Raw genomic sequence first — 24,760 nt, forward strand, 5'->3', positions numbered from 1 at the left:
CTCATGGCAGATATGAAACACCTGTTAAAAACTATAATATATAATCTTCATAAAGACTAATATATTGCTAAAAGAAATTAACACCTAAATAAGTGGAGAAATACACCTTGTTCATGACTCAGAAGACTCTGGGGTTCAGATATCAATTCTCACCAAAGTCAGCAGGCTTTTGTGTGTGTGTGTGTGTATAAGTTGATCAGCTGATCCTAAAATTCATTTGAAAATGTAAAGGACCTAGAATAGCCAAAATATCTTTTAAGAAGAACAAAGTTGGTGTGCTAATGTTGTCTGATTTCAAGAATTATAACAAAGATAGGGGCTGGGTGGCTTGGTCGCTTAAGTGTCCGACTTCAGCTCAGGTTATGATCTCACGGTTCATGAGTTCGAGCCCCACATCGGGCTGTCTGCTGTTGGTGCAGAACCCACTTCAGATCCTCTGTCTCCCTCTCTCTGCCCCTCCCACACTCTCGCACCCGCACATTCTCTCCCTCTCTCTCAAAAATAAATATTTTTAAAAAAAGAAAACGGATGAACATAAGGGAAGGGAAGGAAAAATATGATAAAAGCAGAGAGGAAGGCAACCCATATGAGACTCTTTTTTTTTTTTTAATTTTTTTTTTCAACGTTTATTTATTTTTGGGACAGAGAGAGACAGAGCATGAACGGGGAGGGGCAGAGAGAGAGGGAGACACAGAATCGGAAACAGGCTCCAGGCTCCGAGCCATCAGCCCAGAGCCTGACGCGGGGCTCGAACTCACGGACCGCGAGATCGTGACCTGGCTGAAGTCGGACGCTTAACCGACTGCGCCACCCAGGCGCCCCGTGACTCTTAAATACAGAGAACAAACAGGGTTGTTGGAGGGGAGGTGAGTGGGGGGGGGGAGGGCTAAATGGGTGATGGGCATTTAAAAGGGCACTTGCAGGGATGGGCACCTGATGTCATATGTAAGGATGAAGCACTGGGTTATACTCCTGAAACCAACACTACACAGTATGTTAACTAACTTGACTTTAAATAAATTAATTTAAAAAAACAACACTCATATCCAGAATACATGAAGAACTCTCAAAGCCTAGCGGTAAGAAAACAACTTCATCTTTTTAAATAGGCAAAGGTTTGAACAGACCCGTTACCAAAGAAGATATATGGATGGTAAATAAACATATGAAAATAATGTTCAACATCAGTCGTAATTAGGGAAATCCAAATAAAAACCATAATGAGATACCACTATGTATTTGTTAGAAAGGCTGACCCTATTAAAAGACCGACCATAGTGGTGTTGGCAAGGATATGGAGGAACTGGAACTCCCCTAAAAGAAAAGGAAGCATATAGCTATAAAACGACTTGTACAAGCTACATGTTCTTGTACAAGCTACGATAAAGCTACATGTTCATGGTAGCTTTATCGTAGTTGAAAATGCCACCTGCTCTGTAGGGACAGAAAGCATATCTAGTTGCTTAAAGGGGAAAGGGGAGGCAGAATGAGCAGCAAGTATTACAAAAGGGCATGAGGAAACTCTTCGAAGTGATGGATAATGTGTTCCCAATTTTGGGAAGATGGTTTCCCAATTCTGTGTGTCTATTTCAAAACTTACCAAGTATAGTCTCTAAGGTACACGCAGTTTAATGGTTATCAACTATACCTCAATACAGCTGTTAAAAATAAAATGTGAAGCATGATTCCATTTTGGCTCTTTTTAAAAAAGAAATCATATGCATATAGTCAAGGAATTTTGAAGGGTATGCAGAACACAAAACATTTTGGGAATTTTCACCAAGTCAATTGACTTAAGAGTGAAATTTTTTGCTTTTCTTTTCTTTTCTTCTTTCTTCTTTCTTTCTTTCTTTTGTTTTCTTACCTCTGTTATTGCATTTTTAACAGTGATGTATTGATTTTGGGGCGCCTGGGTGGCTCAGTTGGTTAGGCAACCAACTTCGGCTCAGGTCATGATCTCGCAGTTTGTGAGTTCAAGCCCCACGTCGGGCTCTGTGCTGACAGCTCAGAGCCTGGAGCCTGCTTCGGATTCTGTGTCTCCCCTTCTCTCTGCCCCTCCCCTGCTCACGCTCTGTGTCTCTCTGTCTCTCAATAATAAATAAACGTTAAAAAAAAAAAACAGTGATGTATTGATTTTATAACTAAAGCAACTTCATGTGAGGGGAAAATGTAACGATGATTTGTGTCACTCTAATGGAAACACCATTTTTAAGAAACATTTTATTGTGAGCTGTAGCAGTATATATGGAAAAGTATATAAAGCATAAGTCTATAGTGTAATGAACATGTATAGGTAACGTCACTTCTCAAAGCCACCCTCTATTACGTGATTGATGCTATGGAATCCCAGGAATCCCAGCTGGAGTTAGAGCCCTCATCCTCAGTGAATCATTATTTTTTTACCAACGGTCCAATGTCAAGCAACGACCTCTTGGAGGAGATGTGAAGTAGCTATGAAAGAGAGGGAGGTGGAGAGGAACATCCCATCACTAAATAAGAAAGCTATAGCCAATAATAAAATCGTTGCTCTTTTGGGACCCAGACCATGCATGAGTGTGGAGAAGGTGAGGCTTTGGGGAATATATGGAAACCTTCGCATAGAATATAGAAGAATAAAATGCAGGTAAGACCGTGGTTTATGATTTCGGGGTGGGGAAGGGGATGGTCATACACCTTGTTGAGATTTTAATGGAAGCTACGGACCCTCCATAAAATTCACATAGGCGCATACATGCTAAATTTTACATGCAATTTCAGAGACAGTCACAAAGCCCATGACGTTAATAGACCCTGTGTTGCAAAATACCTCTGGAAAAAGGAATGTAAGATTTTCTGCTTCTCAGAGCATTGAACAACCTACATACAGACGGTTAGGTAGCCAACCTAATTGGCAGAGGCTTGAATGCAAAACAGAGTGCTGCAAAATCAGATTAGGGAAGTAAACTACCAGACGAGGAACCCCAGGCCACCACGTGACTCATACAACACACACTTTCTGATGGCAACTGGCACTCTGAGATCACAGGACCCAAACTGGTCATTCCAGTTGCCACAACGTAGGCTGAATTCTCCACTGCCATATGCCTTGGACCTGGTTATTGGCTGGAGGGGGGATTCCTGTCCCCCAGGACCCTCACAAATATTTCCCATTGCAGTTCTCTGCTGGACAAATATGATCAATCTTAAAATGATGGAGCTGGACTATGATTGGGGTGTAGAGTGGAAAGATATGCAACATCATTTTAAAGAGAGGCTTAATTTGGATCTTCAGCAAGCCCATTGAAAGAAGGAACTGGGATTGCTACATAGAGCCCAAGCTGAGATTGCTAAGCAGTACAAGTCCCCCCTGGGCGAGTGTGGAGGCAGCAGCAGAAGTCACCCGTGTGAAGCTGAGGCATTCAGAGTTGGCTCCAAGTGAACATTAGTGACATAAGTGCAATGGTTTTCTTTTTTATTTATTTTGAGAGAGAGAGAGAGTGCACACGCACAAGCGGGGGACAGGCAGAGAGAGGGACAGAGAGAGAATCCCAAGCAAGCTCTGCACAGTCAGTGCAGAGCCCGAAGCAGGGCTCAAACCCACGAACCTCGAGATCATGACCTGAGCCAAAATCAGGAGTCAGAAGGCTGACTGAGCCACCCAGGTGCCCCAGTGCAATGGTTTATAAGCCACAGTGCCCCCTTGGAAATGACACTAAAAGGCAAATTCCTAAGGTTGGACAAGATTTGCTATTGGCAAACAATGTCCGGGCTGATCCAGCCGACACAGGAGCCTGCCCCTCAAGCAATTTCCTGAGTTTAAAGATCAAAGAAAAGTGGGTGGGGGCAGAACTTTTACCTGGTACGCCAATACCACTTGAAAGTGAAATAGAGATGATAGGACTCTCGAAAGGGAAAATCTTCAGGACGACTCGAACTTAGGAAGCCAGACTTAAAGTTCAGGGGTAAGCCACCAGACACAGAAGCTCAGGCACCATGTGACGAGTATAACACACTCTCTGATTGCAACCAGCACCCTGAGATCACTGACCGGACCCAAGTGGTCATTCTAGTTGCAACAACATAGGATAAATTCTCTGCTGTCTGTGCTTCTTTGGCAAAATCTGGGACCTGGCAATTGAGACCCAACTGGACCCAGTTGCAAGGCCCCAGGTGATGGGAATCCTCCCCACCCTCCCCCACCCTCATCCCCACCCACTCCAGCTTCATCTTGCACCTGTAGCAAATTTTCCTTCCAGTCTTAATGGTCCTTGTCCATCTCCCTAAAAGCACCATGGTCCCCCTTTGCTGCAGAGGTTCCATATATGCTGTTCCTCTCTTTACCTACTTAATTCCTCATTTTTCAGATGTCAGCTATCACTTCCCCCACGAAAACCCTCTCTGACTTCAGGCACCGACCCAGATTCTGCAGTCTCCCTTAACCTCTATTTTGGAACACATCACATATTTGCATAAATGTTTGTCTCCCTTCCTGGACTGAAGTTCCACGAGCTACTTCTCAAAAATGGAAACTTCAGCAATATATTTTTACAAATTTTTATCTTGAAAAAGACTTTAAGGTGGCAAAAACAGTACAGAGTTCCCAATATACCTTGCACCTAGCTTTCACTGATGTTAACTTCTTCCATAACCCCAGTGCAATGACCAAAGCCAAGTCATTTACAGTGGTGAAATTCTGAACTCCACTCATCTCGTGGTTGATTTTCATCATGCTCTGGCTATGAGGAACATTATTATGGTTCTAAGAGCCACAGTTACACAAAAAGATATAGTCAGAACTGTCCCACCCCCTTCATCCTTTACACCCTACCGTTTCCCCTTCTTGTCACAATATTCCTACCTACCCCCTGTACATAACTAATCTCTTTAGTTTCTGGCTTATCTTATTTTCTACAAATGAGCAAATGCATTTGTATTTATTTATACCCAACCCTTCTTTCTTACATGAGAAGTAGCACATTACACTTCTCTGTACTGTGCCTTTGCACTTAACGATATATCCTGGAAATAACTCAAAATGGATTCAAAGATCTTCCTCCTTCTTTTCTATAGCAAATGGTACTCGGTGTGGACATGCTATGTTCAGTCACTTTCTCATAGACATTTGCATTTCCAAGATTTGCAGTCACAACGCTGCAGTGAATCATCTCATGCAGGTGTATTTTCGTCTTGTTGGAGATGTATCTTAAGAGGAAATTCCCAGTGCTGGAATGTTGGGTCAAAGAGCGAGCACTTTTTTTTAAGTTTGTTCATTGACTTTTGAGAGAGGCAGCAGGGGAGGGGCAGAGAGAGTGGGCAGGATCTAAAGCAGGCTGTGTGCTGACAGCTTAGAGCCCGATGCCGGGCTTGAACGCAGGAACCATGAGACCATGACCTGAGCCGAAGTCAGATGCTTCACCGACTGAGTCACCCAGGCGCCCCAAGAGTGGCGCTTTTGAAGTTTAGTTAGGTTGTCAAGGGTCATACTACTTTGCACTCCCACCAACTGTGAAGGGCCTGTTGCCCTATAGTTTTCCCAGAAGTGTGGTTGTACTTGTGTTTTCATCAGCCTGAAAAGTGATTCTTTCAGTATTGGTTTGATTTACATTTCTCTCATCATGGGTAAGTTTGCACATTTTTCATGCACAATTTTTACATGGGCCATTTTTACATCTTAGTGTATGTGAGATAGAGAGAGAAGAGTTGTTTATTTAGGTCTTTTCTCAATTTTTTCTATCAGGTTTTTAGTCCTTTAAATGTTTAATTCTTTATATAGTAGAAATATCAGCCCTTTGTCCATGTGTGCTATAAATATTTTCTTCCAGTCTTTTGACTTTATGGTATTTCTTGCTGAGGGAATTTTCTAGGTCTATGTAGTCACATGTATCCATCTTTTACCATCTCTGGAGTTTTCACCTGTTTTTAGTACAGGTATGGTTTCATCTTCTGACTTTTAGACCCTGGATCCCTTTGGAGTTTATTCTGCATACAGTGTGAAGTGTGAATCTAATTTCAACTTTTTCCAAGTGGCTTCCCAGTCGGCACAGCACCATTTCTTAAAAATTCTCTCTTGCCTATGATTTGAGATTTCTTGCCTCCTCCCGAGAACTAGGGGAGCATTTGACCCAAGAGCCTGGCATGAAATGGAAACATTAACCAAGCTCACGAGACTCCATTCTGAGATCTGAACTAAAGAACGACTGTGAGAACAAGACCAACAAAGGCCAAAAAAGGCCAACAAGGGAAAAGGCTGGAGAGGTCGAGTGACAGGAAAGCAAAAAAGCAAACCAAGGAAAGTTGGATGGTGATGACGCAGAACGAAGCAGAGATACCAAGCAGCTCAAGAGGCAGAAACAGCAGAGACGGTCCCCGGGATCGCCTGGGCTCCGTGACAAACCTCCCTGGCAGGAACAGCTCACCACAGACAAGCTCCTAAAATGCCGAGATGTGCTCCATGGACAAATACATGGCCAAGACAAACGAGGAATTGTCAGCAAGTTAAAAAGGTTTATTGCCATTCCGGGCTTCAAATGAGCCCAGAAACTGGGGGTGATCTGTGGGTCAGTAAGTTGTCATGGAGGACGGGACGATGGACGAATCCAGGCACCTGATGTGAGGCCACTGTTCTTCGCTGGATCCTTGCTCTACAGAGCAGCTGCCGGTGGGTTCCAGCTCTTTCAGTGTCTGCCCCACTCACCCTGACAGCGCTCCAGGCTGGGGCAGGCTGCCTCACGATCCCCGCGGCTCACAGCTCGGAGAGGCTGCGTCCCCGTCCCTTAGCGCTGGAAGAGGCTGCTCCGTGGTTCAGACACTATCGGTTTGTACGTATGGAGGGAGGGAGAGACGGTATAGGACGAGCGGTCTCAAGACTGAAAGGGCAGGGGGAATGCAGGTTTGTACATCAGAGGTCACAAACTGGCCATCCGGGGCCAGATTTCCCCACTGACAAGTCTGTTTGGCCCTTTTGGCGTGCACAGTGTCTTAAAAAATAATTAGTTACCAATATTTAAAAACTCTAAGATTTCATATAAAAGTCTGGATTTCTGGCCTCGCCGGGGGGGTTGGGGGGGGGGGGTGGAATTGAGAATATTTGGCAATACTGGGCCCACAACATTCTCTGGTGACACCAAGTGGCCATAGTTCCATAGCAGCTGCCCCTAAGGGCTGAATGCACTCTTTCTGACTCATCCCAGGCCCCATCATCCCTGATAATATCCCAGCTCAAGACTGGACATCAGCTGCCTTGTAACAATGCATATGTGCTGCTGTAAAAAGGGAAAAAAACATGCTGGAAGCAATATGTTCCTGGTGGTCCTGGTCGCTTGTGCTTGGCCCTGTAGGCACCTGAGTTTGTAACCTATCTTAAATACATAGGAGCATTCTTAAATACCTCTCCCAGTGAAGCCCTCTGCTACATGCCCTGCCTCTCCAGGATACGCTATGTCCCACCGTTCACTGAGTAAATCTAGAAAAGAATACTGAATTAATCATAGGAGTTAATGGAGGAACAGACCGAGATGAACTACTGCAGCCCCTTCATTGTAAGAGGGGATTAGAGTAAAACACCAACTGTTAATACTCTCATTCTGTTTTGGAGTCAGTGACAAAAAAAAAAAAAATTAAAATCACGAAGGTACTTCAGGAAACCAAGATGGGGTCAGTCTGAGCTTGAGGGTACAAAATATATTGGTCCCATTCCTTGACTGTTTAGAAACAGAGTTAAGCTCTTAGAAAGCCACAGGGTTGAGGAGGGAAATGGAGCGGCCAGCATGGCAGGTGCCGTGGGCTATCAAGCACTTCCCAGCTCCTCCCTAGGTTGGGGCTGCCTGGCCGCGTCTAAAATGTCGGTGGCACAGAATGATTTTCAGCAAGGGTAGTGGCGTCGTTGCAGAAATGGGTTTGAAGGGGGACAGAGAGTCAGACTTGGACCTTGGCAAATGCAAGACAGAAGAAGAGGGCCATCTTCCTCACACCCCTTCATTCTGCTGTGGCTGGTGCCACATTATTTGCCCTTCAGAGAGGCAGAGATCTTGACACAGCCCAGACGCTCCCCACCGCTGCTGAGGACCGTCTTGATGCGGTAGTGCCCAGAGCTAAGCCAGCCGGGCACCTCCAGCTGGGGCAGGGTGAAATCACTCTCCGGCAGTGAGTAGACGCCCTGCAGGAAAACCCAGGGGTCACAGGTCAGTGGCAGCCTCCTGATGGGACTCTCCTGCAGTTGTCTGTCGGACTGCAGCCACGAACCTGCTCCTCCTCCCACTCTCCCGACAAGCACGCGAGATTAGAGATCGCCATAGCCCTGCAGAGCACGGAGTGTGATCCCTAAAGGGCAGGGGAGGGCACACTGCAGTGCAAGTCTCCCGGTTTGAACACAGGTGGATAAACCAAGGCTCCCAGAAGATAAGCGGTTTGGGATAGATCGCACCCACTTACATCCACAGACATCTAGGTCTGCAGGAGGAGAAGGCAAGAACCCTTCTCTCCAGACCCCATGTCTTTACTCCAGCCCCAGAAATGATGCTCTCCCTCCCTGAGTACGTACCGCTTTGAAGGGACAGTGGCAGGGAAGCCCATAGGTGTGCAGGGGCTCTGGGCAGGGCTCTCCAGGGGGAATTACAGTGTCAATTATTTGGCAGAAGTCTTCATAGGTACAGCTGCCAATTTGTTCCACACATGGGACTTTGGCCCAGAAGCCAGCCACTTCTTTTTCCACAGTTAGCTCCACCTGGCGAGACAGAGTTTGAAAAAGCATAAATCCCAAGGCAAACATACCAGCTCCTCTACATCTTTGAAAGGTCAGCATTTCATTTTAATCACAGAATCTCTAACTAGCTGGGGTCTTGGAGATATTCAGATTCAGAAATGACAATACTGCAGCACATGTTCCATTGCTAACCTTTTCCTGTGCCTGAGGCAGATATTAATAATTGCTGTGATTTTTTTTCCCCCCTGTTGACTGAACCACCGTCTTAGGTTTCTTTAGATAGTCATTTCCACTGGTTAAAGCTAACACTCGAGTTGAAATGCATTCGTCCTTGAACTGCTAACTGGCTAATTGGCATTGCTTCCTCGATCTCCCTTCTCGGCCCAACCCTGGCTTTACAACCCTCCTCTGTGGAGAACTTCAGGCGGTACCACCAGCCGATCGGAGCTGGTGACCAACATGAAACCGATTTGCTATTCGTGGATCAAACTTTCTCTGTCGAGCCATAAAGGACAGAATTTGAAACAAGAGGAATTCATAGGGAGATCACTTTGGGATTGATGTAAGGAAGATCTTCTTACCAACCACAGCTAGGGTGCAACAGACAGAACTACCACGAGAAGTGGCGGGCTCCCTGGACCCAGCCACGGAAGGACCCCTGAGCCCAGAGAGAAGCTAGATGAGAGGATCTGTGATGCGTGTCACACCTCCACGCCATCATGAGTGAACTCCTGTTCTAGAGCTTGCGGCTGACCCAGAAGTGGCCAGACCTCCAGGTGGACATGCCAGCTCAGCCTGGTCCATGCTAAACATTCACTAAGTGAGTAGTCTCTCTGGACCATGTTCGTGCCCCACCAAATGTATCAAGGGAAAACAGAAAAGGGCTGAAGGAAGCGAGCTCATTCAAGCATCTGATTCCGTATGGGCAGGAAACTACAACTTTAGGATCCCTTTCAAGCTCTGACATTCTAGCATTCTATGTTCCTCAGCCTCAAGGCTTGCTTGATTTAGGGCTTTTGTTTCTAATAGACAAACCCCGGTGGGCACTTATTCCCCCAGAGCCTGCTGGGTTTTTTAGGCTGGCTCCCCAGGCTGTCAGCTATCCAACTGCCCCAGAGGTCAGGACCCAGGCCCAGGCCTAAGGGAGACGTCAATATAGCCTATGGACAAACTCAAACTACTTCTCTGGCTGACCTCAGGCCGCTCTGCTGACACACACATTATCCCACATGGTCCCCTCCCGGCCTTCTTTTCTGCTCTCCTGCCAAACCTGCCCCAGCCCCTTTGCACTGAAAGAGTATTTGGAAAGCTACTCCAGCCACGTCCTGGTGTTGTGCCCTGGTGGGGAGTTACTGCTCATTTCCTCCTTTCCCTTACCGGCAAAAGCAGGGAATTTTAGAGTGCCTAGCTTTCTCACACCACCCCACCACAGAGTGAGACAATGGCTGTAAATCACTTAGTGGTGGTGCCTGAAATCCAGACGTTAACTCCTGCATGACAACCTGTCCCACCTTCTCTCTTAGCCAGTACCATCTCCCCAGCCCTTGCTTCACCAACACCCCAATGAAAATGGTTGAGCCAGACATGCCCTGAACAAGATGAGGGGGCCAGCGGGGGCCAAGTCCTACCTGGGGTGTTCCCCGCAGGCTGGGAGGCTGTGGGGCTGTACCGCCAGAAGGCACCGTGCCTCCCCCAGCCAGGACAAGCTCCGTTCCCCCAGAAGGCAACAGGAGCTTTTGAGGCAGCAGCCATGCCTACCATTTGGGGATTGCTCATGGCTCATTTCCCAATCCTTGTTCTCAACCTACTTGCTCCTCTGGCTCAGGAAAGCAAGCAAGGCTGGGCCCTAAGTCCAGCCGTCTCTCCAGTCCAAGACTTCCTTGGCAGTTAGGTAGCTCAGATAGATTACCTTAATAAACTTGTGGTCATGGGACCTGTCCTGAAAACAAGACAGACAGAGGCACTGACAGGTAAGCGAGGCAGGATCCCTGCGCCTGCTGAGGCCCGTGGGCAGGTCCCTTCCCCATCAGGCGTCCACGCCTCCAACTTAACAATGGAATATTTGCATCTCATGATCTCAAAGACACCTACCAGTTCTGACATCCTGAGCATAAAAATTTCTTACAGGTTGAAAAGAAATTATTTCTTTTGGTTTCCACCAAAGGGACAGACACACAAAGGCTCTAGATCTAGACACTCTGATAGCAACTGAAAGGGAGCCAACTGAAAGGGAGGCAGTTATAGAGGCCTCAGGCAGGGGCACTGCAGGTACAAGACTTTAGTGGGCGGGGAGGGGGGCCGGTGGGGGGGGGGGGGGGAGTCCACACCATCCGGACTGAAAGCCATATGTCTCAAAGCCCAAAATAAGCACATATGCCAAACGAAGCAGCAATTTATGATTCCTGAGGATAGGAAAGCTAGGGTCCAGGCTGGAACTTGAGAGAGGACCCGCAGAAGGGAGTTAGTATTCCAAATCCAGTGGAGCAAGTCAAAAGGAGAAAAGGGAGTTCCAGGGGTAAGTTCAGTCTTGCCCTTGGCTCATGGAATCTGGGCATCCAGCTTCTAAACACTGAAGTAGGGGCTAAGTCCATCCAGGTCCAAGATGGGACTCTGGATTAAAAAAAAAAAAAAAAATCTACTTCAGCAAGATCAGAGGAAGAGGATGGGCTGGCTCTCCTGCTAGCAGGCTGTGTGGGCCTGGACCACTCGCTCCCTGGGCCTCAGTAACAAGGGGTAGAAGCCACTGATCTCAAGAGGCCTCCAGGTTCATGAGGGGCTACAGTCTGAGCAACTCTCCCAAGGGGGTCTCTGCCGGGCAAGGGAAAGTTCTGGAGCACTCCCCTGCAAACACACCAAGCACTAAGTCCACCTCCTTGCCAAGAAGAGTTCAGCAACAGGGAACACAACAAAAGGACACCAGCTCTGGATGTGCTAATAACTCCAGGACCCGGGGCAGGTCACACCTTCTGAGAGTCTCCCTTTCCCTGATCTGTAAGATGAGGCTAATCATCTTTTCTCCTACACAAGTGTTCAGAGGCTTTCATTTAATAGCTAATACGCATATACCCTGAAAAGTAAAGGAACTAAACCAAAAATAAATGCGAAGAGAACTGTAGGGGGAAGGGAAAGGGCTAAGAGAATCTGAGCTCAGTTTTTACAAAGTGCAATGGCCCAAATTTGTAACAGGTAAGGAAAGGGGAGGTCCGTCTTAATGGCCTTTGAAGAAGCCATGAAAAGCAGGCTGGGGGCAGAAGGAGCTCACTGGCTTTTTCCTTCCATGTCAGATGCACAGCATCAGGGAAAAGCCAGCATTCCGTGTAATGGTGAGAGGAGAGCAAGCATCGTGGCACCTGCCAAAGAGCCCTACACTCCACATTCAGCAGAAGGAGCATGGAAATGGCATTTGTGTGACTCTCATAGATTATCTCTTGATAAACAGCTAAAGAAAATGCAATGATCGGGGTACCTGGGTGGCTCAGTCAGTTAAGCCTCTGACCTGCTCTAGTCATGATCTCACGGCTTGTGAGTTCAAGCCCCATGTCAGGCTCTGTGCTGACAACTCAGAGCCCGGAGCCTGCTTCAGATTTTGGTCTCCCTCTCTCTCTGCCCCTCCCCATGCTCATGCTTTCTCTCTCTCTCAAAAATAAATAAAACATTAGAAAAAGTTGAAAAAGAAAATGCAATGATCTAGCCTGGAGAAGACTTGGAAGGAGGTACAAGGGAAGACAGGGCCTAAGAGCTGTCCACACATCCAGGGCTTCTGTCTGGGGCCACAGGAAAAGACTGACACTAACTGAACCATTAACAAGAGTTGACATGTACTGAGCAGGTCTTGTGCAAAGCACTCTATGTTATTAACACAGTAAATGCCCGTGTGAGAAGTAAGGGAGATGATTCATTTTCAGAAGTACCAAATAAAAGCTGTATTGTCTAATTAACAACAGGTTTACAACCAACTGGAAAATGTATGAACCCCTCCCCCGCCACAGTGGAGTCCCAAACCCTCCGACACTTCACTTCCTGGTTCTTCCCCTCTCCGTTTCTTGGCTTTGCAATGAACATGCACCAAAGAACTGAAGTCTCTGCATCACCTCAAAGAATGTACATTTGTTCCAATCAGACTACTTTTTGCCTTACATTGGCATAGGCCACTTGCGGTAAGGCTGTAACCTCTGTAGTGCTCAGCCAATGAGGAATCAGGGGAGGGACTTGCAGGCTAGGAGATAAATTGCCTGCTGTAACCGCCCCGAGTGTGCCTCCCTGAGTGTGCCTCTCCATCAGACACCCGCTCTTGCAAGAACATTCATTAAAGCCTCGCTGCACTGTGCTCTGAGTCTCCACACACCTCCTTTGATTGAGTCAGTGAGTTTACTTCTCACAGTCCACAAGCAACCTATGAGGTAGCTGTGACTCAGCCAAGTCTAAGGGCAGTTATAGACACAGATTCCAAATCAGAAATTGTTTATTTTTTTTAACTGTTCAAATATTTTTTAGAGAGAGAGAAAAAAATCTCAAGAAGGCTCCATACTCAGTGCAGAGCCTAAAGTGGGTCTCGATGCCATAACTGTGAGATCCAAGACCTGAGCCGCAATCAAGAGTCGGACACTCAACTGACTGAGCCACCCAGGCACCTGCAGAAACCTTTTAAAGAATCAAAGCAACACTGGTGCTAGAATATCTGCAAAAGGATAATCTGAAGGGCTTATCAGAATATGGAATAAAGGCACCAATTCAAAGTAGTAAGAAGGATACAATGTATGGTATTTAAAAAGTCTTCATTGTTCTTTCAAAAAAAAAAAAAAGCTACAAATTAAAAAAAAAAAAAAGCATGTAAATAGCCACCCCAAAAATAGGCAACAGGCATGAACAAACTGGCTCTTCCCAGAGTAAACACAAAAGGCAAGAAAACTTATGAAAGACATTTAACCTCATTAGGAATGACATAAAATACTGGAAAACATTTTCAGAAAATGCTCAGTATCAACAAATGTGTAGAAAAAGGCAAATCCCTTGCTGGTTAGGGAATACATGGGCTCAAACATCTGAAGGCACTTGGGCACTATGTATCTAAAGACCTAAAAAAGTCTCTGTCTAGATAGTCAGAAAAGTACAGAAAGATACATTACAAGGATAATTTCAGCAAAGGTGTTTATAGCAGCCAAAAAATAAACAAAAGCCAGACAAACAAAAAACCGCCCCGGAAACAAACTAAATGTCTGACAATAGATTTGTTAAGTATATCAGGACAGATCTACAATAGAATATTTCCGCCAAAAAAAAAAAAAAAAAAATGATGCCAAACACCATACAAAGAAGTATAGAGGGGCAACCTGTGTGGCTCAGTCGTTTAAGCACTTGACTTCGGCTCAGGTCACGATCTCAAGGTTCGGGGATTCAAGCCCCGCGTTGGGCTCTGGGCTGACAGCTCTGAGCCTGGAGCCTGCTTCAAATTCTGTAACTCCCTCTCTCTCTCCCCCCACCACCCCCCCCCCCCGCCCCGCTCAAGCTCTGTCTCTCTCTCTCAAACATAAACATTAAAAGAAAATTAAAAAAGAAAGAAAGAAAGAAAGAAAGAAAGAACGAACATACAGTATGATGCCCCAAAAAGCAAGTTTAACAGCACATGCCACAAAAACCCACTCGTGTGGGGAGGCTGGATGGCTCGGTTGGTTAAACATCCCACTCTTGGTCTTGGCTCAGGTCATGATATCACGGTTCATGGGTTGGAGCCCCATATTGGACTCTGCACTGACAGTGCAGGGGCTGCTTGGGATGCGCTCTCTCTCTCTCTCTCTCTCTCTCTCTCTCTCTCTCTCTCTCTCCCTCCCTCCCTCCCCTGCTCACGCTCTCCCTCTCTCTCTCAAAATAAATAAACATTAACAAAAAAAACATTAGTATAAATGTACATATATTTACAACTGTAGAAAACATTCTGACAATATGTAAATAGCTAATAATGACTCTCATGAGGACTCAGATTACAGGAGGACATTTACAAGAAGCATTGCTTATTTTCATACATACCCATTCAAAATATGTGTGTGGGGACAGTTCCAGAGCCGAGCCTACCAAATGTTAAAAGTGCTTATCCCTGATCACTGGGTGGTGAGATTTCAGGCGAGTTAATTTTACCCCTTTTGACCATGTGTATTTTCTAAAGGGACGACATAGTATTTACTAAGTGATATGTCTGTTTGTCCAAAACAAAATTGGCCAACTGTAGTTATCAGACAGTCTATGAATGTCCACATCCTTTGCTGCTCTGGGATCCCAGTAGTGCACAATTACTCACCGTTGCCTGAGCATACATCCATCAGGACCCCTGCCAGCTGGCCCGTGGCACCTTCCCTCCACCCCCCCCCCCCCGCCCTGACCCCGCCGCCCACCCCCAAGCTCACCTTTTGAGGACTAGTGAGGGGGACTTCAGTCCGGGCCTCGAGGCTAACAGTCAAGTTCCCAGGAAAGGCAATGGGGTCAGGTTCCAGAGTCAGGCTTTTGATCACGGCAGGGTCCTTCCCCTCATCACAGTTATCCCAGGAAAAGCTACTGAGCTGGGATGGCCAGGGACAATCAGACAGAAAGAAAAGAAAGGTCAGAAACAACAACAGAACAGGCTACTGATGGCATGACGTTGGGCAAGGTGCCTCCCCTCCCTGGGCTTTATCTGCAACTCCGTATCGGTAAGCCCAGGATAACGTTTGTACCCATTCTAAAAGACTCGAAAGACATCATCTCCCAAAAGTATGCTCTCAAGTATAAAGTACAATACACCAGACCTTGAGCTTCATATCCATCCTCGGTAGGTACCTTCTCTGATCGCCCACCCCTGACCCCAACCACCCCTCTCCAGCCAGTCTTGGTATCTCCTTAGAGGGAAGCCCCCAGAGGATTCACCTTTGCAGCCCCGTGTCCAGGACCTTATTCAGGTCACACCCGTGCCCAATCCATGGCCAGGAACAATAGGAAACTTAACACTGTGGGAAAGCCCACCCTCAAGGGGTATGCAATTGGCCCAGGGAGAGACTTGGACACACATGGAGAGACCCCCAGTGGGCTGCTCGTTGATGAATCCCAATGAATGAGCTTCACCAGTCTTAACCAGTGCTTCCTTCCTCTCATCCTATTGCCCATGCCCTTCCCCATCTGGGTCACTCTCCCCGCTCTGCTGAGCCACTTCCTCTTCTTTCTCCACATCCCCCAGAGGTCTCCAGATTCCACCATCTTGTCTGGATACACATGACCACTGACTCCCCACTCCCACAGAACACTGCCTGCTTGTCTATGATCTTTAACATTTCCTACATAGTGCAGACTCTGCTCGCCCACTCACACCCTTCCCAGCCTCCTGAAGACCACCTACGAGATACTTCAAATACTCCCACAATGCACATCCCATCTTGGAAGGAAAATCTACCACCCCCAAGCCCCCAAGCCCATCCTCCTCGTCAACACAGCCGACTGGGCTGAATGGAAACACCTAACCCAAGTTAGGCTGACAGAGTCTCTCTGCCTCTGGGAAATTGAGATTAAGGCAAAAATCACTAAGAGGACTTGGGCTTTGTGCTCAACCTTTGGGATGAGGCCAGAACACCTAGACCTGTGACCCACAGCCAAGCCAAAGTTCTGGAAGAGACAAGTACTAACTGATTTCTGGAAAAGGGAACAGAAGTGTCACCCCACCTGACCCACCCACCCATCTCAGTAGGCAGTATGGGGTAGAAGTGAAAGGCATGCCTCTGGAGTGAGACAGAAGGTAAATCAAAGATAGTCAAGGGGCACCTGGGTGGCTCAGTCAGTTAAGCGTCAGACTTCAGCTCAGGTCATGATCTCGCAGTTTGTGAGTTCGAGCCCCGCGTCGGGCTCTGTGCTGCCAGCTCAGAGCCTGGAACCTGCTTCAGATTCTGTGTCTCCCTCTCTCTGCCCCTCCCCTGCTCACGCTCTGTCTCTCAATAATAAATAAACGTTAAAAAAATTAAAAAAAAAAAAAAGCTTTAGCCAATAGGTGTAGCTCAACCACCATATTATGTGATTCTATAGGCCAGTTTCCCCTTTGGCACCCCAATTTCCATATCTTCTAAGTGGGGGCTGCATACTTTCTTCTCAGGGCTGTAGTCAGGATGATAGCATGCGCATAGAGTTCTTAACACAATGCCAGGCCCAAAGCATGAGCTGGCTCACTAAACAGCCATTGGATGGCCCAGCCTCCACTTCCCGCCATTAGTTTCATGAGATTCAAGTAAACTTCCCCTCACTTGAGCTTTTGGGCATTGGTTTCTGTCCCTTGGAATGAAACATCATGACATGAGGAAGCAAAGCAAAACAGGGTCTGATTCATGCCTGCATGCCCCACAGCCCCTTACACAAGGTAAGTGCCAATAAATGTTTCCTTCAACATTCATCCCACAAATATTTACGGAGCAATGATCACGGGCCCTGGGCTAAGTCTGTGTTAATAGCGGTAAACAATTAGAAATGTTCTTGCCCTGCCTTGAGGAGCTTACAGTCTAATGCCAATAAATATTACCCACTATGATTAACAGAGAGAATGTTGAGAGTAACGAATGACTTACTTAAATAGGGTGGTAAGGAAATGATGCTTCAGCTGGACTCCTGCAGGATGAGGAGTCAGCCATGTAAGTACAGAGAAAGAATGTTCTTTCCAGGCAGAGGCAACATGGGCAAAGGCCCTGTGGTGGGAAGCTTAGCTGGTCTGGGCACTACAAGAAGGCCGTTCATTGGGCTAGATGTAGTGGATGACTGACACAGATAAGGTTGGAGGGGTGGTGAGGTCATTTAATGTAGGACCTCACAGGTTATAATTGGGACGCTGGATTTACTATAAGTGCAATGGAACCCCATCGCAAGAAAGTGCCACAGTCTGGTTTATGGTTCAGAATGGATTGGAGAGGGACAAGTCTGGAAGGGGGAGACCAGTCAGGAGGCCACTGTCAAATCAAAGAAATGTCTGGACTTAAGAGTTGGGCTGGAGGGTAAGTTGGAGGCCTAGCCATTTTCCGGGGCTGCTTTCACAGATTCTCAGGCAACCTGAGAACTGATTCCAGGCTCGGGCAGGTGCCCTGAGTATCCTGTCGGAGCTGAGGAACTCCCTCCCTTCTCCTAAGCTCCCTGTCCTTCAGGCTCTGGGGGAGGCATAAGAACTCAGTTTCCTGGTGCCCGACTAGAGGTTTCTATGGCAATGAATTCTGCAGCTGGGTCCAGTCTCATCTGGAAAAGCAGGCGTGAAGGATTAGCAATGCCCACTGAGGGCCAAGCCTGGCACAGGGGTTCCCTCTTACCTGCGCGGGATACATTCCAAGACCCCCAGTGGATGCCTAAAATCACAGAGAGTCCTGAACCCTATATATACTGTGTCTTTTTCTATACATACTTTTTTTTAATGATATATCATACCTATGATATATCTATGATAAAATTTAACTTATAAATTAGGCACAGGAAGAGATTAACAACCTTAATAATAAAATAGAACAATTACAATAACATACCATAGTAACAGTTATGTGAATGTGGTCTCTCTCCCTCAAGATATCTTATTGTACTGCACTCACCCTCCTTGTGAAGATCGGTTTGACCAAGTGCCTGTCCAATGAGATGGGAGTGAGGTGCAGGATACAGGCACTCTGATATAGCATTGGGCTACTATTTGAAGAAGGATCATCTGCTTCCAGATTGCGACTGACCGGACTAACGGACACGATGGAAAGCGAAACCATGGAGAAGGAGGTGGCGTGGGGGCGGGACACTACTGTATTTGCCATCCCCAGTAAGGGCAGCTCTGGAGGCAAAAATATGGGTGACTATCACAGACCCGGGTTCCAATCATACCTCAGCCACTCGGCACTAGCTGAGACCATGGGTTAAGTTACCCACTTGAGGTTCGGTTTCCTCATCTATTAAATGGGCATAATTCTATCTTCTCACAGGGCTACTGGGAGAATGAGAAGACTGTACAGAATGTAAGATCACCACTCCTCAAGGCTGGCAAACCATGGAAACATGAGACTGAGAAGCTGTCACAGGTCAGAGGAGACTGAGCACTGTGGTGCCCTGGACTGCATCCTGGAACAGGAAGAGGGCATTCATGGGAAAACTGGTAAAACCCAAATAAAGCCTAGAGTTTAGCTAATGGTGATGAGCCAATGTTGATGTCTCAGTTTGGACAAATGCGCAATGGTAACACAAGATGTTGACAGGAGGGGAAACCGGGTGAGGAGTATATGAGAACTCTGTAATGTCTCTGCAACTTTCCTGTAAATCTAAAACTATTTTCCCAAAACAGCTTATTAGAAAACACACACACACACACACACACACACACACACACACAGCACAGAGTATGTGCACAATAAATGACGGTCATCATACAGTGTCACAGAGTCTATTAAGCACCTATTATATGCCCAGCATGGGACCAGACATTCTCCCCCCTGTCTAATGTGGGCCACAGCCCAGCGACATGAAACTGGTTCATGCTAGAAGAGGAAATGAAACTCAAGTTTCCAGATGCTTAAATGCTCACTATCACCCCACTGCTTTTATCTGCCCCATGGTCTCAGGCATAGGGGCTCTGAATCACATGAGCCCAGAGAAAAACAGAAAGTGCCACATGTTGTGTAATCTTAAGTGAGGCCCTATCCTCTGTGGGCCTGAGTGAGATGAGCGAGCTCTCGGATGTCTCAGGGCCTCCCCTAGACCGCTGATCGAAAGCCCTCTGGTCTGGGATGGCATCTATGGCCAAGACATATAAGAGAATTGGGGATATAGGGCAAGTTGGAGCTCTAGCCAGACTCCACCTCAAAGTGGTGGGCCCTGAAGCCAAGAGAAACATTCTCAACCTACATTCACAGACAAATTGTGAATCCTCCAGGCAAATAAGGCCAGGAGGTCCTTATGCCTTCATTCAACAGGCAAAATCAAATAGACCCCTTGCCCCCGGGGCAGGTTGAGGCCAAGCCCACTGGCTTAGATCACTTTCCTTGTTTAAGATTTTCAGAGCCTTTCCATTCACGAAAGCATTTCCCTTCACCCACATCCATCTAAGAAAGGTAGGCTGGTATCACCATGCCCATTTTACAGATGAGGAGACCAAGACTCAAGGAGCCCAAATGCCAGGCCCAGAGATTAGACACATAGCAGGGATGAGAAGTCAAGCCTCAATCCTATTCCACTTTTCCCTACACCACACTGTTCCTCTCCTTGCTCTAAAGCAAATATTTCCAAGGTGGTCGGAGGCGGAGAGGCTGGGCCTCTCCTGAACAGCTGCTAGAGATAAGGTGTCTTGTCCATAGCTATGCAGCAAACAGGCAATGGAACTAGGCTTCTCCAGGTCTCAGAATGACAAAACTTCCCATTTTCAAGGGTCTGGAGCATGGGGTGAGTAAGAAGTGAAGGAGGAAGCCTGGAGGCTGGAGACTCTTCATGACCCATAACCACAAGCAGTGGGTCACACGACTGGATCTCTGTCACCAGAAGAACGAGTGTGGGCCTTCCTGACTCTCAAACCCACCCACCCATCAGGACAAGCCGAGCCACAGAGCTGTACAGAAGGGGACAGGATGGGTGCCAGGCCTTTTTACCAGGAGTGGAAGGGGGAGGGGGCAGGTAAACAAGGATGAGGCTCTGGGCCTGGGAGCAGTTCATTAGTCTTGCAGTTCTGCCAAATTTCACCCCGATGTTGGGAAAGAGGGCAGGAGTAGAGACGTGAGGGAGATTAACCCTTCCCCAAAGTCTGGAGCAGAATAAGGCCTAACAGCCCACCCTCACTGTACAGATGGGTTAACCGAAACTCGTAGAGAGAAAAGGACCCACTCAATCTCCCACAGTTAGTGACTCTGGGAGGCTCTGTCACAGAGAAGGAATTCTGGAAACCAGAATAGCCACCCCCATAATCCCACTCCGACCCATACACCCCCAACTGGGCCGGCATGCTGGGAGCAGCCTCGGAAAGGAGAGAGTGCTCACCTGTTTCAGGAAGAGGAACTCAGGGGCCACAGGGCTGGCGAGAAGCAGGACCAAGAGGATCAGGAGCGGAGCCTGTACCTGGGGACTCATGGCAAACGATAGGTCTGCGCGGGCCTAACTACTAGGTCTGTGTTGGCGGCGGCGCCTTTAAATACTTGCCTTCATTTATTATGCAAAGCGGGGTATTGCCATGCAAAGCTGAGCGCTGCCACTTCCAGGTTTGCCCCTCCCGGTCTGGATCTGAGATTTCAAGGCCTGGTGGTGGACCTATCTCTCCCGACTCCGCCCCCAAGAGGTTTCTACTTGAGTCCCTCCCACTGCGCCAGAGCGTCAAGCCCCTCCTTCTGACGGGCGTTGGCCCAGCCAGGAGCGTGGAAGGGGCGGGGCTTAGGAGCGGGGCCGGTGCGAGGGGCGGAGCGGGGCCGGTGCGAGGGGCGGGGCGGGGCGGGGCGGGGCTGCTGTTTCTAGACCCAGGCTTTGCCCCGCGCTGCCTTTTTGTTTTCAAACTCACGTGCATTCCTTGAGCAAATGTCACGCTCCCTGTTCCTATTACGCTTTCCTGTATCCGTTTTACGAATTTCTGTGTCTTTTGAATATTTATAATCGTAATTGTAATTACTGAGAGTAAGTGCTTTAATGCATGCTAAGCACTGTTAAACATTTAATCCGTATTTTTGCCCCATTTTACCACTCAGGAAACCATACACGGTGAGGTTAGCTTTGTCAAGGTTATAGAGCTAGAAAGTGATAAAGCAAGGATTCTGCTCATATAGCCCATCAGATAAGATTTTTTTAAACTTTTTTTTTTTTTTAACATTTATTTTTGAGACAGAGAGAGACAGAGCATGAACGGGGGAGGGCCAGAGAGAGGGAGACACAGAATCTGAAACAGGCTCCAGGCTCTGAGCTGTCAGCACAGACCCTGACGCGGGGCTCGAACTCACGGACCACGAGATCATGACCTGAGCTGAAGTCGGCCGCTTAAGCCACTGAGCCACCCAGGCGCCCCAGATAAGATTTTTTTAAAGGCCCGATAGTAAATATTTTAGGCTTTCAGTCCATATAACCTGTATTACAACTGTTTAACTGTGCCATTATAGCTTAGGGTGGACATAGACAACACATCAACTAATGGGCATGTCTGTGTTCCAATAAAACTTTACTCATGAAAATAGCCCACAGACCATAGTTTGCTGATGCCTGTTTTAAATTTTTTTTAATGTTTATTTATTTTTGAGAGAGAAAGACAGACAGAATGTGAGCGGCAGAGGGGCAGAGAGAGAAGGAAACACAGAATCCAAAGCAGGCTCCAGGCTCTGAGCTGTCAGCACAGAGCCTGACACAGGACTCTAATTCAAGAAATGCGAGATCGTGAACTGAGCTGAAGTTGGCAGCGCAAACAACTGAGCCACCCAGGCACCCCCCCCCCCAAATTTAAATTCCAGTTAGTTAACACAGTATAATACTAGTTTCAGGTGTACAATGTAGTGATTCAACACTTCTAAACAACACCCAGTGCTCATCACAGCAGGTGCACTCCTTAATCCCCATCACCTACTTTAACCATCCCTTCACTCACCTTCCCTCTGATAAGCATCGGTTTGTTCTCTATAGGTAAGAGTCTGTTTCTTGGTTTGCCCCTCTCTGTCTTTTTTATTTCCTTTGCTCATTTGTTTTGTTTCTTAAATTCCACGTGTAAGTGAAATCATATGGTATTTATCTTTCTCTGACTGACTTATTTCACTTAGTGTAGTACTCTCTGGCTCCATCCATGTCATTGCGAATGGAAAGATTTCATTTTTTCTGTGGGTAATATTCCATTATATGTATATATATCCATATATATATACATATATCCATATATATGTATACACACACACACACACACACACACACACCACATCTTGTTTATCCATTCATCAGTCAGTGGACACTTGGGCTGTTTCCATAATTTGGCTATTGTTGATAATACTACTATAAACATTGGGGTGCATGTATCCCTTCAAATTGGTATTTTTGTATTCTTTGGGTAAATACCTAGTAGTGCAACTGCTAGATCATAGGGTTGTTCTATTTTTAACCTTTGAGGAACATCCATACTGTTTCCCAGCGTGGCTGCACCAGTTTGCATTCCCACCAAGAGTGCAAGAGGGTTCCCCTTTCTCCGCATCCTCACCAATATCAGTTGTTTAGTATTTTTCACAGAGCTAGAAAAAACAATCCTAAAATTTGTATAGAACCACGAGCACCCTGGATAGCCAAAGCAATCTTGAAAAAGCCAAGCAAAGCTAGAGCCATCACAATTCCAGACTTCAACTTACCTTATGAAGCTGTAATAATCAAAACAGTATGTTCCTGGCACAAAAATAGACACATAGATTAGTGCAGCACAAAAGAAAACCCAGAAATGAACCCACAATGATATGGTCAACTAATCTTCAACAAAACAGAAAAGACTATCCAATGGGAAAAAGACTGTCTCTTCAACAAACGGTGTTGGGAAAACTGGACAGCAACATGCAAAAGAATAAAACTGGACCACTTTCTTACACCATACACAAAGATAAATGCAAAATGGATTAAAGGCCTAAATTTGAAACTTGAAACCATAAAAATCCTAGAAGAGAACACAGGCAGTAACCTCTTTGACACTGGCTGTAGCACCTTCTTTCTAGATATATCTCCTAAGGTAAGGGAGACACAAGCAAAAATAAGCTATTGGGACTACATCAAAAGAAAAAGCTTCTGCACAACGAAGGAAACAATCAACAAAACTAAAAAGCAACTGACAGAATGGGAGAAGATATTTGCAAATGACATAGTTGGTAAATGACTAGTATCCAAAATATATAAAGAAGTTATAAAACTCAACACCCAAAAAATGAATAATCCAATTAAAAATGGGCAGAAGACATGAATAGACATTTTTCCAAAGAAGACATACAAATGGCTAGCAGACACATGAAAAGATGGTCAATATCACTCATCATCAGGGAAATGAAAATCAAAACAACAAGGAGATATTACCTCACACCTGTCAGAATGGCTAAGATTAATATGTTTTTTTTAATTATACACCTTCCTCCCATTCTGATAAGCTCTCCCCTCTCTCACCTAGAACAGTCTCTTCATCATACACAAGGTTACTTCCAGGCCCCTTGAGGTAGAGGACTTGTCCAATGACACAGAAGCAAAATTAGTACTCACTTCTGCTGGGGTGCCTGGGTGGCTCAGTCAGTTGAGTGTCCAACTCTTGATTTCAGCTCAGGTCACGATCCAGCTCTGGACTGAGCGTGGAGACTGCTTAAGATTCTCTGTCTCTCGGGGTGCCTGGGTGGTTCAGTCAGTTGAGGATCTGACTCTTGATTTCAGCTCAGGTCATGATCTCACAGTTGAGAGACCCCCTCCTTGAGACACCCCCTCCTTGTACGCTCCCACTTTCTCTCTCTCTCTCAAAAATAAATTAGAAAAAAGAAGATTTATTTTCTCTCTCCCTCTGCCCCTCTCCCCACTCATGCATGCGCTCTCCCTCTAAAATTAAAAAACAAGCAAAAAATTTTAAGAAAGTAAAAAAAAAAGAACTCACTTCTAAAGCTGATCCCACAGTGGTATGAGAGATGTCCATGTGGCTGCACTCGGTGGTGGCTGTGTGGGTGATGGGTAGGGGAACTGGGTGCCAGTGCTGGTATCCCCGGGAGCCTCATTGGGAAATAGAGAGGGAGTGTGCACTGACTTTCTTCCAGCATCGTTCCTTCTCCATCTTTGTACCTGCCAAAGCCCCTCAACCCCATTACCCACTTCCTCCCCACTCCTCAATACCAGGCACACTCCTTCACACAAGAACTTAATGATCTTGGGCATAAAAAGTTAATGCCACCTTGGAGGATCTCTCAATGAGTGGGCACATTCCTCATGCATGACAGTATCTGACACCTCCATTTGAAGGGCTTTGGAGATGTTGGAAGGCCACAGACACAGTGACTGGAAACCAAGACCATAACCAAAGTGGAAGGCGAAACAGGACAGCGGCTTGTTCAGAGCGCTTACTTCATGTCAGGCAGACCCAGGCCTTTGTCCAGTGAGAGAGCCTAGCTAAGG

At 46.6% G+C, this 24,760-nt stretch overlaps 1 protein-coding gene across 3 annotated transcripts; it reads right to left on the minus strand.

Moving 5' to 3' along the window:
* Positions 1 to 6,463: 6,463 nt before the first annotated feature.
* Positions 6,464 to 21,009, minus strand: GM2A (GM2 ganglioside activator). 3 transcript variants are annotated; one of them, XM_045036676.1, is made up of 5 exons: positions 20,663 to 20,814; positions 18,187 to 18,280; positions 15,079 to 15,231; positions 8,519 to 8,701; positions 6,464 to 8,134 (listed from the first exon to the last, which is right to left on the minus strand). In XM_045036676.1, exons 2-5 carry the CDS (start codon positions 18,187 to 18,189, stop codon positions 7,979 to 7,981), a joined length of 495 nt encoding a protein of 164 aa, XP_044892611.1. In that variant the 5' UTR covers positions 18,190 to 18,280; positions 20,663 to 20,814; the 3' UTR covers positions 6,464 to 7,978. The 3 variants fall into 3 exon arrangements, with proteins under 3 accessions (XP_044892611.1, XP_044892610.1, XP_003981428.3); XM_045036675.1 differs by lacking the exons at positions 18,187 to 18,280; positions 20,663 to 20,814 and adding an exon at positions 20,822 to 21,009; XM_003981379.6 differs by lacking the exon at positions 18,187 to 18,280 and having other exon boundaries at positions 20,663 to 21,003.
* Positions 21,010 to 24,760: the final 3,751 nt, after the last annotated feature.

The sequence above is a fragment of the Felis catus genome, chromosome A1 (genome assembly GCF_018350175.1).
Source record: "Felis catus isolate Fca126 chromosome A1, F.catus_Fca126_mat1.0, whole genome shotgun sequence".
Classification (NCBI taxonomy): Eukaryota; Metazoa; Chordata; class Mammalia; order Carnivora; family Felidae; genus Felis; species Felis catus.

What these genes read in the sequence shown, in the direction of transcription:
- GM2A (XM_003981379.6), bottom strand. Translation starts at nt 20,752, where the DNA reads ATGAGTCCCCAGGTACAGGCTCCGCTCCTGATCCTCTTGGTCCTGCTT. An exon ending in AGTTCCTCTTCCTGAAACAG is followed by an intron (nt 15,232 to 20,662) that starts GTGAGCACTCTC and finishes TGGCCATCCCAG; the next exon opens with CTCAGTAGCTTTTCCTGGGA. An exon ending in CCCTCACTAGTCCTCAAAAG is followed by an intron (nt 8,702 to 15,078) that starts GTGAGCTTGGGG and finishes CTGTCTCGCCAG; the next exon opens with GTGGAGCTAACTGTGGAAAA.